General features: G+C 39.0%; 1 protein-coding gene across 8 annotated transcripts in view; it reads right to left on the bottom strand.

Annotated features, from left to right (window-relative positions):
* HECW2 (HECT, C2 and WW domain containing E3 ubiquitin protein ligase 2) overlaps positions 1 to 17,762 on the bottom strand; it is a 433,106-nt gene that overhangs the window by 74,786 nt on the left and 340,558 nt on the right. For all 8 annotated transcript variants that reach the window (XM_086348453.1, XM_086348470.1, XM_086348425.1 and 5 more), the window contains 2 exons: positions 8,311 to 8,445; positions 1,963 to 2,065 (listed from right to left, as the gene is read on the bottom strand). In XM_086348453.1, the coding sequence (XP_086204579.1) occupies positions 1,963 to 2,065; positions 8,311 to 8,445 (238 nt within the window). The remainder of the gene's footprint in view (positions 1 to 1,962; positions 2,066 to 8,310; positions 8,446 to 17,762) is intronic.

Here is a 17,762-nt window from a genome sequence, read left to right as displayed (position 1 = left end):
TCTAACCTAGGGATCAAACCCAGGTCTCCCGCATTGCAGGCAGATTTTTTACTCTCTGAGCCACCAGGGAAGCCCAAGAATACTGGAGTGGGTAAGCCTATCCCTTCTCCAGGGGATCATCCCAACCCATGAATCAAACCAGGGCCTCCTGCATTGCAGGCAGATTCTTTACCATCTGAGATACCAGGGAAGCCCTTAGAACCACTATAGATAACTAAATTCCAATTTGTGTCTGTCCTGCTGTATGAGTATTGGACATGTTAGGTGTGATTGATTTATGCACTCATTAAACTCATTTGATGAGCCATATTTATTATCAAATTGCAAGATGAGATCATCAACAAGATTCTAGATACTGATACTCATACTGATTCTAGACACTGAGACTTATCAATCTCATAAACAACTGCTAGAAACGGAAAGCCATCTTCTGATTAAATGTCAGCCACCCACAGGGGTAAAGAGGCAGAGCAAGAGTTGCCAACAGCAACTACTGAAATGCAGAGGCAAGCCATTCCCAAATTCTGGATGGAAATAAATGCCACTAAGTCACAGGGTAGCTCTTTACCAAATCAACTACACCAACAGCTACAATAGAACCAGCATCATCAATTACGTACATAATATTTTAAAAGGAAAATCTATATCATAGTTAAGGTTGGCTAATGTCTATAGAAATTTTAAATGTAATTAAAATTTATTAAAGGCTCTGCTAATATTCTTTTATCAAGAAACTAACTTGCTTACTTAAGATAATTCATCTTCATTACATTTCTATTTCTAATCTGAAATATAGATACATTTAAATCACAGAACTGAGTATCTGAATCCTCAAACACCAGAGATTTCTAGTTCAGTTAATACTCCCGTGTTCATAAATAGGATCAAGAAACATGCCTTACTTAAAAATATCAGTCAAAAGAAACATAATTCTCTAGTCATCTGCCACTTCAAATTTTAACTACATCATGCTTATCTTAAATGCGAATGAAATTTTAAAAAATACTATCTGCTAAAATGGAATCTCATTATTGAACTCAATGTGTCCTAACTGCACTTTTCACCACATATAAATAATAAACATACTTTTATAGTTGAAATCTTATCACTAGATTTTTACATTTCATCTAAGATCAGAGACTAGATAATTTTTAAACTACAATTTTATAGTACTTAAAAATTCTATGTGTAGTATTTAGCATCAAATTAGTAATTATACAATAAAATATAGACTATTTGATTTCTACTCAGAATTTCTTCTTATATCAGTGGTTCTCAAACTTCTTTCGGACGTGTGCACTGCATTATATTTCACGGTAAATCTTTCTTTAAAAAATAAAACATTTACGATAAAACCAGACAAATGAAGAGCTGCTCAAATTGAAGATGGAACAGCCCACTTGCCAGCCTATCCATTCCATCTACCTTAGGGGCTCCAGGTTTGAAAACTGATCTACTTCAACCTCACCATTTTACTAACAACTCAAACTGTTCTTCAGGCCTACTGGCCTGTATTCATTTATATTTAGTTTACAATTTTGGCACTTTTGCTATCTTGAATTTGCCACAAAACCCCTTAAGAATGTGCCCTCATGACTACTACAGGCTCACACACCATTTAAACTCTGTCTCAAGTATTGGATATATATTAAACAAATATGTTTGTCCAAATGCCTAATTTAAAATGGCCACACAACCCAGTTGCTTTAACAACCTATTTTTCCTTAACTTCAAGAATCTAGCATAAAGACTTCACACAGAAAAGGCAGAGTAGTATAAAAATTCTCAGCCTACAGGATTTTACAAGACATAAGTGTTTGATACTCAAATCAGTTTTTTAAGGATAATGCAACTGTTCCTCTGTTGTCAGAGAGGCTGACAACAGGGAAGCATCAGCAGAGAATGCGTGGTGCACACTGACATGAAAGCAAACATGAAGACTTTGAGGAAGAGGTGACATACCCACTGGAACCATGTCCTGGTACTGCGGCCTGCTGACTGTATTGAACGTACTCGACGGCCTGGGAAGAACTGGTGGTCCTGCATGTCGAGAATCTTCTCCTACCTGCAAACACAAGCAGTGTTTACATTCTACACTAAATCCCAGAGTACTTTACAACGGTATCCTAAGCCAAGTTGTTCAGAATACCGACAACAAGCATTGCTAAGTACCAACTGATCAGAACAGAGGCTAGCTTGAAGAGCGGACATAGGACTCTCAAAAGCTCTGCTTCAGTTGTTGAACTGAGGGGAGTGGTTGGGGTATCCATGTCCCTGAGAGGGGCCAGAGCTGTGACTACTGACCAAGCATAGAGAAGGAGCTCAATATACCTATGGGGATGTAGATGCTGAATACATGTTCCTCTGAATTAACTTCTACCTGACCTACCTGTTGCAGGTCTGAACACAGACCTGCAACAATATATCAGAGAGAACACTTGGGTGCAACAGAATTCACTGGGGCAGTGCCAGGATATGCCTTCTTTTGGCCAAGCAAGTCAGGGAATCCCTTGCCTCAGCAGAGGAGGAGCTGAAGAGCAGCAGTCTTTGTGAGGGTTTCCGAGTTGAGTATTATCTCCTCAGAAGCAATTGTACATGCTTATTAGTGCACCCAGAGCAACAGCTCTTTCTGGTTTGAACCTCCCACACCAGCAAGCTAATCATAGCAGGTGTGGAGGAACTAAATAGGGTTGCCCCAACCCAAATTAGTTTTTTTACCTACTATAGACTTAGAAACTCATATATATAAGTAGATAAACAAAAATGTCCATTAATAGTCTTACCAGAAAACTCTAACACTGCTTTAGCTTCTGTTTTAGCATTTTCCCCCCACGTTACAGAAATATTTCATGACAACAGTAGAACAATCATATGAGAGAGTTAAGAGAACAAGAGGCAAAATAACTTCCTGGATTTATAAATTTGTACATTTATTTTTTAATAAGTTTTTGTTTTATTTTTATATTTTTAAATTTTAGTTAATTTGCTTATTTTTAATTGGAGAATGACTGCTTTACAATATTGTGTTAGCTTCTGCCATATATCAACATGAATCAACCACAGGTGTACATATGTCCCCTCCTCCTGAGCCTCCCTCCCACCTCCCACTCCATCCCACCGTCTGGGTTATCACAGAGCACCAGATTTGAGCTCCCTGCATCCTACAGTAAATTTCCGCTGGCCATCTAATTCTACATATGGCAATGTACATGTCTCAAAGCTACTCTCTCAATTCATCCCACCCTCTCCTTCCCCTCTCGGGTCCACAAGTCTCTTCTCTGTGTCTGCGTCTCCACTGCTGCCCTGCAGATAGGTTCATCAGTACCGTCTTTCTAGATTCCATATATATGTGTCAATATGCGATATCTGTCTTTCTCTTTCTGACTTACTTCACTCTGTATAGGCTTTAGGTTCATCCACCTTACTAGAACTGAGTCAAGCATGCTCCTTTTTATGTCTGAATAATATTCTGCTGTGTATATGTATCACGACTTCTTTATCCATTTATCTCTCAATGAACGTCTAATTGTTTCCATGTCTTAGCTATTGTAAACAGTGTTGTGATGAACAGTGGGGTACATGAGTCTTTTTCAATTATAGTTTCCTTAGGGTACATGGTCAGTAGTGGGATTACTGGGTCATGTGGTAGTTTTATTCCTAGTTTTTTAAGGAATCTCTATACTGTATGCAGGTCAAGAAGCAACAGTTAGAACTGGACATGGTACAACAGACTGGTTCCAAATTGGGAAAGGAGTACGTCAAGGCTATATATTGTCTCCCTGCTTATTTAACTTATATGCAGAGTACATTATGAGAAATGCTAAGCTGGATGAAGCACAAACTGGAATCAAGATTACTGGGAGAAATATCAATAACGTCAGATATGCAGATGACACCACCCTAATGGCAGAAAGCAAAGAGGAACTAAAGAGCCTCTTGATGAAAGTGAAAGGGGAGACTGAAAATGTTGGCTTAAAACTCAACATTCAGAAAACTAAGATCATGGCATCTGGTCCCATCACTTCATGGCAAATAGATGGGGAAACAATGGCCATCATCAAAAAATCTGCAAACAATAAATGCTGGAGAGGGTATAGAGAAGAGGGAATCCTCTTGCACTGTTGGTAGGAGTGCAAGAGGATTCTTGCACTTGGGCTCCAAATTTTCTTGGGCTCCAAAATCACTGCAGATGGTAATTGCAGCCATGAAATTAAAAAACACTTGCCTCTTGGAAGAAAGGTTATGACCAACCTAGACAGTATATTAAAAAGCACAGACACTACTCTGTCAACAAAGGTACCTCTAGGCAAAGCTATGGTTTTTCCAGTAGTCATGTATGGATATGAGAGTTGGACTATAAAGAAAGCTGAGCGCGGAAGAACTGATGCTTTTGAACTGTGGTGTTAGAGAAGACTCTTGAGAGTCCCTTGGACTGCAAGGAGATCTAACCAGTCCATCCTAAATGAAATCAGTCCTGAATATTCACTGGAAGGACTGATGCTGAAGCTGAAACTCCAATACTTTGGCCACCTGATGCAAAGAACTGACTCATTGGAAAAGACCTTGATGCTGGGAAAGATTGAAGGCGGGAGGAGAAGGGGACAACAGAGGATGAGATAGCTGGATGGCATCACTGACTCAATGCACATGAGTCTGAGTAAGCTCTGGGAGTTGGTGATGGACAGGGAAGCCTGGCCTGCTGCAGTCCATGGGGTTGCAAAGAGTCAGACATGACTGAGCGACTGAACTAACTATACTGTTCTCCATAGTGGCTGTATTAATTTGCATTCCCACCAACAGTGCAAGAGGATTCCCTCTTCTCTATACCCTCTAAAGCATTTATTGTTTGCAGATTATTTGATGATGGCCATTCTGGCTGGTGTAAGGTGATACTCATTGTAGTTCTGATTTGCATTTCTCTAATAATGAGTGATACTGAGCATCTGTTCATGTATTTGTTAGCCATCTGTATGTCTTTGGAGAAATGTCTATTTAGGACTTCTGCCCACCTTTGGATGGGGCTGTTTGTTTTTCTGGTATTGAGTTGAATGAGTTGCTTGTATATTTTGGAGATTAATCCTTTGTCAGTTTTTTCACTTGCTATTATTTTCTCTCATTGTGAGCATTTTCTTTTCACCTTGTTGATAGTTTCCTTTGCTGTGCAAAAACTTTTAAGTTTAATTAGGCCCTGCTTGTTTATTATTGTTTTTATTTCCATTACTCTAGGAGGTGGGTCATAGAGGATCTTTCTGTGATTTATGTCAAAGAGTGTTTTATAAATGTTTTCCTCTAAGAGTTTAACAGTTTCTTTGAGTTTATCTTTGTGTATGTTTTTAGGAAGTGTTCAAATTTCATTGTTTTATACATAGCTGTCCAGTTTTCCCAGCACTACTTAATAAATCAGTACTTTTAAAATACAGTTTCTACTACTACCCACTCAAAGCCTCATAATCATTTTATCACACTGCTTCAGTTACGTGTTTGGTGGAGGTTTTTCTAAAGGCCCTAAAGTGAAAACGTTGTCCCCGTCCTTCACTGCCTGTTTATTCTTCAGAATGTTCTCACTCATTCTTCAAAGTGCAGTTCAAACAGCCTCTCCTCGATAAAGCTTTCCCTTCCCTTCAAGCTGATGTCAAATGCCACCTTCTCTGACTGCCATAGCACTTGGGGGACATTTTAAAAGCAGCTGCCATTATTAACAGTCTATAAAGCACTTTTCACTTGTATTGTTATTCATCTGGATTATAGTTAGTTTTATATATTCTCTCTGTCATTTTTTTGTATACCTCACATTAACCATGTTTCTACACTACTGGTGTTCAATAAGTATTCATTTGTTGGATGGAAGAGATACCCGAATTTCTACTACCTGGAATATTTGCTAAATGAGTCTAAGAGAATGGCTGGGAAGACTTGTGAATGTAACTAGAATTTTCCCACTGCACTTCTCTTGAGTTATTGGCTTTGAGAAATGAAGCCAGTATATACATGAAGCCAATGAAATCTCCTCTTGGGGGAGATTTTGATCATTAACTACATCTTGTTCATCATTCACCAAACTTATCGTTTCAATCTACCAATATATACTTTCCATTCTGTCAGTAGGGTGCCTTTTGTCATCATTTCCTAGAATAGTCAAAGTTCTTCTTGACACCCTGCTTCTTCAAGCCAGACCATCAGTCTGTGGGCAAGCCATGATAGATGTGCAATTACTACAGGATGTGCGTGCTTCCAACAGCTGGGCCAGAAGGCACATTCACCTCAAAGGTTTAACAATGCTGGGGCTCAATGCTGAGACTTCATAGGGTCATCTTAGTGCCACTGCTCAGTTTCCATCCACAAGAAGAAAAACTGTCATTCAAATTTTAAGGTGGATCTTAGTATCCTTACTACTAGACCATGAAAATAATTCGAATTCTGAGGCAGAGGAGTTGAAAGAAAGTATAAATAAAGTTACTAATCTCTCGAACGTTGTTCTGATCAGACTGAACAGTCAGCATCATATGGTGGAGTGGAGATAAGGCAAGTGTCTAAAGGGCACAGGTTGTGTGATAAAACTAGGCACGGCCCTAATATGCTACATATGATGTACAAAGTCCAAAGGTAAGAGGTCTATACTGCTTTTTAGGTGAATGTATTAGCATCGTCCAGTTTACCACTAAAGGTTTATATGACAGCCAGGTAGAGATTTATTAGCTACTCATAAAACATACATATTTTTGTGCATACCTCATCCTGCAATATATTTATATATCATTTTTATATGAGCTTCTTGTGTGTACTCGTCTATGTCTGCACTTTTAACCAGCAAACACACGTGATCCTCACAGCCAGTATGTAAATCATGAGGGGAAATTCCAAGAGTGGAATTCTGGTAAATCAAATCCAGTTATTTATTGCATTCATAATCTTTTCTTATAATAGAAGCTACAAAAATATTTGACATACAATATAATACTGAAAAGATGATACGCTCACAGACAAAATCTGGAAAAGGAATGCAGGAAAAGAATCTTAATTCTACTCGTCTAAGGGAATTTTTATGGCATTGAAACATGTATAATATCATGTATGAAACGAGTCGCCAGTCCAGGTTCGATGCACGATACTGGATGCTTGGGGCTGGTGCACTGGGACGACCCAGAGGGAGGGTATGGGGAGGGAGGAGGGAGGAGGGTTCAGGATGGGGAACACAGGTATACATGTGGCGGATTCATTTCAATATTTGGCAAAACTAATACAATATTGTAAAGTTTAAAAAAATAAATAAATAAATAAAATACAAAAGAAAAAAAAGAAACAATGTATATAAAGTGATGATATATGACATTCAAAGCATAAGTCTATTGTTGCTGTTGGTCAGTCACTAAGCCGTGTCTGACTCTTGCAACTCCACGTCCTGTGTATAGCACACCAGGCTTTTCTGTCCTTCACTATCTCCTGGAGTTTGCTCAAATTCATGTTCATTGAGTTGGTGATGCTACCTAACCATCTCACCCTCTATTGCCCTCTTGTCTTGTACTGAGGAGAGAATATTTGACATAAAACATTCTTCTTTTATTTATTTAACCTGCAACCGAAAAAGGGAAACAGAAAGAGAGTATTCCTTTTTTCTGTTCTTTTTTGGTTAGGTTATTGGAGAGCCCTCATGTGGTTACCATGGGTCACTGCAAACCAGCAAAGTAGAGTACAGTAGAGCTTTTAATTCTGCCCATTTTCTCCGGGCATTTCATGTATAGAAATCAACTCTCTTATATACCCTAATTTTAAAGAAGATTAGAGAGGATCACAACCTCATAGCTTAGGCCGGAGATTTTCATCTAATCCCACAATCCTCACTTAAGAAATGTCCCTACCTTTAACCCAATTTTAATCCCCAATTAAAATCTCAGGGACAGAGAAGCCTGGCAGGCTACAGTCGCAAAAGTCAGACACGACTGAGTGACGGAGCAAAAGCTATGTTCATTTCTTCCTATGAAGTTGCTATCAGGTATGCCAAAGGGCTCCCCATCACCCTCTCTTGAACACTGTATTGCATTATGAATCTTCTCTCATCACCCACTGAACTTTAAAAAAAAAAAAAAAATCTAATTTCTTCAACCTTTCCTCTAATGTCTTACTTTTAAATTTGCAATTTAGGTTCTATTTGTTTCCAGAGAAGCCCTGTCAACATTCCAGTACTTTTCAGCCTCCAAATGATAGCCTCAAACTAGAAAAACAAAGCAATATGAAAGAGCCAGCAGAATTCAATAAATCCCACATCCTGCATTCCTACCAACCAACAGGTCACTTGCTACAGCTGGGACTCACCTCGCCTGCGCTGTGGCTGCGCTGCCGGGTCAGGTGTTGTCGATGCACCAGTGCGCTCGTGGGTCTGCTGCTCTGAAGCGGGAGTCGGGGATCGATGAAAGTGGTGGTTCGGGAGTTGTGGTCAACAAAAAATGCCTAGGAAGCAATCCACTGAGTCAATAGTCCATACATGCCACAGACTTGTCCTATCGTTTCACACATTCAGGAAGAGACCCACTTTGCAGCAATAACCTTAGCTCTGTTTTCTCGTAATTTCAAATCTTCGGGAGAATTACTCCTTCCTCCCTTGGGACAGACCAGAACACAGGAAGCAACGCTTAGACTGGATTCAGAGTGAAGACAGCAGGAAGGAACATGGCCCCTGTGTTTAGGAAATATTCTTAAGAGACAGTCATCAAGTTAGGATCTTAGAAAAAAATCACCTGATTGGACATTTGGGCTTCTCTTAATTGATGCTAAGTGCATACTGCTATGGGATATTACCAAGTTCTTCTTTCAAACATCACTGACTTCTCTTTTCCTTTTATGCAATCAGCTACCAAGTCCTCCCCCCATTTTCCCAATATAGAGTCTCCTCTATTTCTCCCATCCCAGCCTGGCTACCATTCATTCCATTATTTCAGGACTTTCTCTTAAATGTAAAATTATTAATAGTTTCTCGGTTGTTTCACATCTCTAACAACCTTGATTCACTGAATTGGCACATCACTATGAGAATATATTTTTCTAAAAGCTTTGACTATATCTCCACTCCAATCCAAAACCTCTACTGGCTACCTGTTATCTACAAAAAAAAAAAAATTCCAACCCTTTGGTCACTTTCTAAGACTCTTTAAAGTCTCCTTATTTGCTCTTCAGTTTCGTCATCAGTTACACATCTAAATTCTATCACATTCAATGACTCTGGGCAAGTCACTTAAGTTCTCTGGGCTACAGATTTCTTATAAAAACATGTCTCCTTCTCTCCCTCATCCATAACAAATATTTCTCCCCCATAATGTGACAGGAGGGAGGAAACCATGTCTGACACATTTACTGCAGAATCCCTAGTGACATGAAATCATGAATGAGCATAAGCCATTTCCCTCAGTTTCGCAATAAAGTCTGCAAGCAATGTAGAAAGGCCTTTAAAAATTCTTTTTAATTCTAACGCTCTTCACAAGAGCTATTTTTCATTATCAGTAAGAACCAAATGGTAGTAAGTTTTCAAAGAAAAATTCATTCAAGGCAATAATGAAGCCCATTATCTCAAGGACAATTAAAAATGTAAGTTTTCCATGACCAGGTAAAGTTAATTAGGTCATCAAAGATAAAAAGAACTATTAGGAAAGCCTGGAAACTCACTACTGATTAAAATGTCAGGACACAAGCTATGTGTCAAATAACCTAAATGAGCAAAATAGAACTGACAACTCAAACTGATGGAGCTCCTTTAACAAAGTACTATACCTTAAAGACTAGGAAAGAACATATCTAGAAAAATCCCAGGGGCAGATGGTATATTTATGCCAATTTAAATAATCACCTTTCCATTATGAAACAAAATGTTTCTGCAGATACAGAATCAGGGAACAGGGCACAACAATCTGTAAGTAGCTCCCAAATAGGCAGAAAATGACTTCTTTAAAAAATAACTTTAAGTAGAAAGTGCACTAGAAACAAAGCAGAGAAATAACCAGAACCAGAATCCTTGTTGGCCCTTTTCTCAATGTCTGATTTCTAGGTACAAAGATTAGATTAAATGGAAGTCGTGTAGGAGATGGTGTCATCAACCTTATATCCCTGGGTAATGTTCCCTTTTTTCATAACCTACCAGGTGGAATGTCTTACTTCTCTGATCCTGTTAAAAAAAAAAGTACATGAATTGTAAACCCTACACAGGTTTGTATTGACAGGCTCTGGTCTCAAATGTGACACCAGTTCCTGTTTGATTTGAGCTTCTAATCAATATCTGGATATTACTTCTGCCACTATTTAAAATGTCATAAAATAGAAATTCAATTATTTTTATATGTAGACATTTCAAAATAATATCATATCAATCTCACATCCTCTTTAAGAAGATTAAGCTCTTATTACTTACAACAATACTATGAACCATGCTAAGGGGAAAATGCAAAGAGTATGAAAATAGGATTGCCTTCTTACTCTACCTAATTTCTTAGGCATGTTTTGAAGGTGCAGGTGGCCGTTTAGAGGTAACAATGATGCACTTGTAATTGTAAGGACAAATGGGTGTGTCCATCTAGGTCAGTTGTGATTTACATGGAGTGTCACAGTATAATTTGATGTTAAGAGGCTTGTCTAAAATCCATTCTCTAAAGAATTATACTGTAAATGCCTTCAGGGTAGGGACTCCTTACTCACCCTGTTCTCTCTGATAGATTTTAGGGTTACGTCTGGGAGAAAGAGGGTGCTCAGAAAATAAACTTCCAAAAACTTGAATAGCAGACTCTTGACCAAAATACAAGACAAATGACGATGAACTAACCAAGTATTAAAAATCACGTTTTTTAAAAAAATAAGCATAGAAAGACTGACAAGTTTGAGAAAAACAAATGAGAGAAGTGTGTGTGTATGTGTGTGTGTGTTGGGTAAAACATGTGGAGAACTGAAGACTGCTGCTACTGCTACTGCTAAGTTGCTTCAGTCGTGTCCGACTCTGTGCGACCCCATAGACGGCAGCCCACCAGGCTCTACCGTCCCTGGGATTCTCCAGGCAAGAACACTGGAGTGGGTTGCCATTGCCTTCTCCATTGTGTGAAAGTGAAAAGTGAAAGTAAAGTCGCTCAGTCGCGTCCGACTTGTAGCGACCCCATGGACTGCATCCTACCAGGCTCCTCCATCCATGGGATTTTTCTAGGCAAGAGTACTGGAGTGGCTTGCCATTGCCTTCTCCGAACTGAAGACTACAAAACCACAAATAAGATAGAAGGTTTCAAAATATCTCAAATGGACATGTATAAACTACCAAGTTAAACCTTGAGAATTCGAAGACAAAGTAGTGATTAAATGCTTGCGATCCAGAAAGACAAGCCTGGGTCTGAGCCCTAGCTCCACCACTTGCTAGTGACATAACCTTGGGCAAACTACTTTTCTTTAAAGCACAATTTCTTTTCTGTTAAATAGGGACAGTAATGCCTACATCAAACAAAGGTAAAATGAGATGGTTCATAGAAATTTTTGAACATAGTCTCTGTGACCCCTTAAATGTGACTTACTATTATTACTATTATTATTACTAATAATAGTTTTAACTTCTCAGACATTTTTCTAAAGATCATAATTTTTCTCCCTACAGTCTATACACCAAGCTCAAAAAAATGGAGAACCAGTAAAACTGTACTTCCAGGCTCCTTCTAGCTCTGTATGGCCTAGATTACGTTCTGGCCAATGAGATGTAAACAGAGTGCCACGTGATACTTCTGGACAACCTCCTTACAAGGAGATTTTCACAGGGTGAAGTCTTCCTTCTGTTCTTCATCCATTTAGCTTCCTAAAACAAAGATGTGAACCAAACAGAGCTCCAGCAGCCATACTGAACCTTGAAGAGTCTGGCTTTAGTAAGACTGAGTGGCTAAGCAAAAAACTGTAAGGAGCTAGGCTCTTACAATTTAAGAAACCACCCTAAAACCTACAGACTACCTACCTCTGAACTTCTTCATATGAGAGAATAAAATCTTGCATATTAAACTTTGTACAGGTTTCTGTCACAGGGTAGCCAAACCAAATCCTAACTGATGCACTGTCTCAGCACAGATGAACATATAAGCCAGCCACCACCATTATAAATAAGATTTTTCATTATTTCATAAATAATGATGTCTTATTGTTGTTCACCTTCAATACAGTTGGGTAATGGTTCGAGGTTTAAGTGAAACGTAGGGCTGGGAAAGTATAAAGCTGAGATTTGAATCCATTTTCCTGACTCCAAAGCCCAGTGAGCAGTGCCTCCTTCCCCTCTCATCTTTTCTTATTTCTCTTTTTTTCCCATTCTTTCTTCCTCCTATTTTTCCTTTTGATGTTCTTCTTACTTTCCTCACACCTCACATAGTACTTGAGTTTAGCAAAACCTTTACATATTTATTGAATTAGGCCGACAATAACATTCACTTTCAACACTGACAAGCCCACTACTGATGCTGGACAGCAAACGGTACTTCCTCCGCACAGTCCGCGGACTGCTCCCCTGCTGGAGACAGCGCTGCGGGTGGGGAGAGGTGCTAGTCTGTATTCCACATGGGGCTCCGATTCAGAGAAGACGGAATGTGTGTATTGTTTGCATGAGCTTTTTAAGTCTGCCAGATACTTGGGGGGAAGTCCCTGTGAAGACCTGTATGGAAGCCACGCCTAGTGCACTAGCACTGAGGGCAGCACCAGGAAGCAGCTTCTCTGAGCATGCGCTGTGCTCTCTCTGTTAACTGTGCGACCCTGGACAGTGCTTTGCTACCTCCACTCCAAGGAGATGACTCAAATCCCAACTGAGTTGTGGGAAATGTATTCTACTTTAACATGAAGAGGAAAGCATAAACAAATACCACCCAAAATTTAGGTTGCCATTTCTATTTGTGATGCACAAATCAATTATGTCACAAAAGTAGATCACGTTCCCACAGGATATCCTAAGTAGCTCAAGTCAGTAACAAAGCTGACTGGCTACTTTTCTTTTTCTTTTTTTAATTTAATTTGGGTCACTTTTTATGTCATTATTCTTGAGTGGTCTGCTTTTATTTATGAAATTTTCTACCAGGTATTAATAAATACTGCCTGAGTAAACAGTATGTTGAGAATGCAGACCACATCGAAAAAGCAGTTGTATCCAAAAATGAATCTTTTTCAGATTAGCCACTAGCTAAGCAAATTTTGAAAACATAGAGTCTCTACTGTTAAGTTTCATTAAGGAAATTCACTCAAGCTTCCCCGTGCTGGACCAACTAGAACTAACAATATAATAAAAAACTGAAAGGAATGCAAATATCCAAATTCAAATCTCATTTTAAAAACTTCTACCCTTTCACTGCTTCAGGGCATGGTCAGAGTCAGAAAATATGAGCTGGCTGGAGCCAAGTGGTATTTTAGTGAGGCCAAACAAAATACACTTCTCTCTTTACACAATTCTTTTTTTAAGTTTCTATTATTTTAAGAAAAGAAAAAGCCATCAGTATTTGTGAAGAAATACCAACCTCAGGCTCAACAAATCTAAGTCACAGAAGTTTGAAATTGTTTCCAGTTAACATTTTGCCAAACCAGGAATCCATATTAAAAGACCATGTAAACAAAATAAAACAAAAAGCACTTGTAACTATGCTACAGAAAGACATCAGATCTTCTTTCTTTCCCTAAAAGAACAACAGTTTAAAGATTAGACATGCTACATACTCAATCTGTTCTAACTTCTACTTTATCAACTCTATAAAATATTAAAATGCTAAAAAATGTTAATTGTAATCTAATTTCTATAAAGATTTTAATTTACTCACACATTCTCTCCCTTCCAAAATATAAATCTCCTCTCAGCTCCTGGTCCCCTCTCTAGCATTTCCCCAATTATAAGGAATAAACATGCTATTATTTTCTCTATATTATATCCCAGACAGATCTCTGTTACCAAATGATAGATGAAAAGACCTGAATGATATAGTTTAAGTAAAAAAAAATCATGCTAACATTTTCTACCTTTTGGTTCATTTGAAGGAATGAGTGGTCCTAAATATCTCATGACATCTATATCAATCACAAAAAAGCTAAAGAAAGTTATTTTGTTAAATTGTTAAGATCAGAGAGCTAAAGTTGAGAGAAAAACAGAGACACAAAGGCACTGGGTTAGAGTTCTGGAAACAGCTGATCAGTTAGTAGATGTGGATAAGTAAAACATTCCCCACACTTCATACATAAATGTTAGCTCAAGGCAGGGCAGGGCAGGGGGGAGGCAGATTTTATGTGTTGGGAGTGGTGGTATTTAGGTATTGAGACATATAATACAGGGAAGTCACTGACATGCTGGGGATGGCTTGGACCAGATTCCATGAACTCATGGTGAAATTTCAAGGAATTATGGTAGCTGGTTGACGATGATGCTAGCAGTCTGAAATTGGCTATGGTGAGAGAATTTACACCATGGAAAATGGCAAATGCTACAGATCAGCCCTCTTCCCCACCACCTCTAAGGAGCTGGTTGCTAAGCATTTACCACTACAGAAAACCAAGGATGAAGTTATCCAAATCAGTACATTTTAGGTAATACAGAAGGGCATTACCATGAAATCTGAAGATAGTATACTACATTTTTTATGAAGATCCAATGCTGGTCAGAGGACAACTCTTTAAAAGCAAAAGGCAAAGGCCATCTTCATATTTGAGCAATTCCTTCAAGACTCCATGGTACTAGCATTTTATTCAAAAATACATTCGCAAAACCAAACTCTGCTCTATTCTCTCATTCAGAAAGGTATACAGCCTCAGAAGATTATTCACTTCAGCCTCTTTGTGCATTTGCATGGGTTACTTTTTGGTCTAACAAGTTTGTACCCCTTACAAATAAGCAAGAGATCCTCTAAAAGTGTGCTATATAAAGGTTAATTTCATTTCTACTTGGAATGCTATGTAATTGGAGGTGATTAAACCAGATCACCGGTCCGTCTAGTCAAGGCTATGGTTTTTCCAGTGGTCATGTATGGATGTGAGAGTTGGACTGTTAAGAAAGCTGAGCACTGAAGAATTGATGCTTTTGAACTGTGGTACTGGAGAAGACTCTTGAGAGTCCTTGGACTGCAAGGAGATCCAACCAGTCCATTCTAAAGGAGATTGGTCCTGGGTGTTCATTGGAAGGACTGATGCTAAAGCTGAAACTCCAATACTTTGGCCACCTCATGTGAAGAGTTGACTCATTGGAAAAGATTCTGATGCTGGGAGGGATTGGGGGCAGGAGGAGAAGGGGATGACAGAGGATGAGATGGCTGGATGGCATCACCGACTCGATGGACATGAGTTTGGGTGAACGCCGGGAGTTGGTGATGGACAGGGAGGCCTGGCGTGCTGCGATTCATGGGGTCGCAAAGAGTCGGACACGACTGAGTGACTGAACTGACTGATTGACTGAAACCAGATCACCACCACAAAGTTATTAGTTGTTTCAAAGTACTTAAAGGGATGCACCACAAAAATAAGAAATACAGTGCTCTAATAGACAAAAAAAGAAAAAAAAAAACAGTTTTCTAAGTGTAGAACTTACTGAACTAAAAGACTTTTGGGATTCACTTGAAACCTCCAAATATTAAGTTGCATTATACTCATTAAGATGAACCTGACCTAATAAACTGTGGCCATGAGCTTCATATAGGATTAAAACCAAAGTCTATGTCATCACTTGGGCAACTTCTCCAGCCACATAGAGAGTATGGTAAAATGAGAATCCTCAAGCAGGCTAGGACTGTGGTAACTTTCATGGTACAAATATCTTCTCTCTTCTAAAAATCTATCCTAACCAAAACTGCTACTTGTCATGGTTATTCTACTTGCCAAGTTGAATATTCAGACCATGCTGATACTCAACTCCCCAATCTGACATCCAAAGTCACAATGTCCTAGAGTTACAAAGCTTGGCTTTACAAAGCTTTGGGATAGGACACTTCACATTAAATAAGCAGATGGTTACCATTTTACATTTTTCTTTAAAGAACCCATAACATTTATATCACTTTTTTTAAAGTCCACAGTTTCTTAGCATTTCAATTTAGGCTCAAGTAGAATAATCTGGGGAAAGCACCTGTGAGAGTGCCCCACAGTACTCTACTGTTTGACAGTTCAAAACAAAAAGCAGGAAAAAAGGGTTATTCCATGTTTGCCATCTGAAAGGGGAGACAAAAAATAAATAACGTTTTTTCCAAAAACTAAACCAAACAATAAGTTCACTATATAAACTTAGGAAATATCAAGCTTTGTCATAACTTTCTAACCATCCATGTCTTTTGTATCATTCTCTCTGTCCTCCTTAACTCTCTGCAACAGTGCTTCGACAGATTTCACTCCACTGATACTGATCTGTGATGGTTAATTTCATGTGTTAACTGGGCCAGTGAGTGCCAAACAATATTCTGGATGTGTCTGTTGGTGTTTCTGGAAGACATATCTTTCAATCAGTAGCCTGAGTTAAACAGATGGCCCTCCCCATTGTGGGTGAAAGTGAAAGTGTTAGTCTCTGCGACCCTATGGAATGTAGCCCTCCAGGCTCCTCTGTTCATGGGATTCTCCAGGCAAGAATATTGGAGTGGGTTGCCATGCCCTCCTTCAGGGGATCTTCCCGACCCAGGGATCAAACCCAGGTCTCCTGCGTTGCAGGCAAATTCTTTACCATTTGAGCTACCTGGGAAGCCCTCCAATGTGGATGGGCCTCATAAAATCATTGAAGGTCAAAAGTCTGAGTAAGAGGGACCTGCTCTGGCCTGACTGAGTAGGAACATTGGCGTTTTCTTGAGTCTTGAGTCGTGAGCCTGCTGGGTTTTGTATTGGATCTTATACCATCAGCTCTTGTGTGTGTGTGTGTGTGCGTGCACACTTGTATGTAATACAGGGTTTCTCAATATTTTCCCATTACTTCTTCAAAGGAATAAAACATACCCACTCAGGATGTGTTCTTTTTTCCACTTCTTTACATTAGGTGTTTTCCTTCCTTTCCCATGCCCTGTTTTCTCTCCCCCACAGTCTAATTTTATAAAAATCCTACTTATCATTTAGGGTTCAGTTCAAATCCAATCTTCACTATGAAACCTCTCCATGTATTCCATTCCAGGAATGTCATTCTGCATCTATGCTAGTGCATGATGCCTATTCTGTGTTTTCATAATACAAATCAGAGGCACTAAAGTAGAACAGTCTTGGGGAGGGTGCCTAGTGGTTTTACACTGGAAGGGCATGATTCTGTGCAAATAAATGCATGGATCTGATTTCAGTTCTGGTTCTAAGAAGAAAGCTACTTCTCTTGTGAAGGATGTTTCTAAAATGCTATCTTCATGATCATAGCTTATAGAGTACATAACCACCACAGAAGACCAGTAATCTAGCAAGAGACAAATCTAGCAGAGAGACCACAATAACACAGGACTCATAGTAGAGAAACTGATAATGCTCCGGGTCATTGTACAGGTTTCAGACAGAAGCAAACACTTGAGGGCAGACTACCCTGCACTGGTCAAGAACAATATGGACAAAAGGAACAAGAACAGTAAAGTGACCCCTATTGTGACAAAACCATTTTGTTGGGCCACCTTGGTTAAGGGAGATCAGCAGGCTGCTAAGAGGGGGCATGGGACACTACACTAATTCTACACTGCATCTTTGATAGGTCACTGCGTATTTCCCATCAGAGTAAGGATTCAACCATCAATAACAAATCTTTATCATTTTCATAAAAGTCTAAATTGAAACTGTTTAGTTATTGTTCTAGATAGATTCTT

The sequence above is a fragment of the Bos grunniens genome, chromosome 2 (genome assembly GCF_055505025.1).
Source record: "Bos grunniens cultivar Pamir isolate PY7600 chromosome 2, Bosgru_T2T1.0, whole genome shotgun sequence".
Taxonomy (NCBI): Eukaryota; Metazoa; Chordata; class Mammalia; order Artiodactyla; family Bovidae; genus Bos; species Bos grunniens.
Note: the sequence above shows the minus strand (reverse complement) of the source record. Positions and strands in the feature narration are given on the sequence as shown.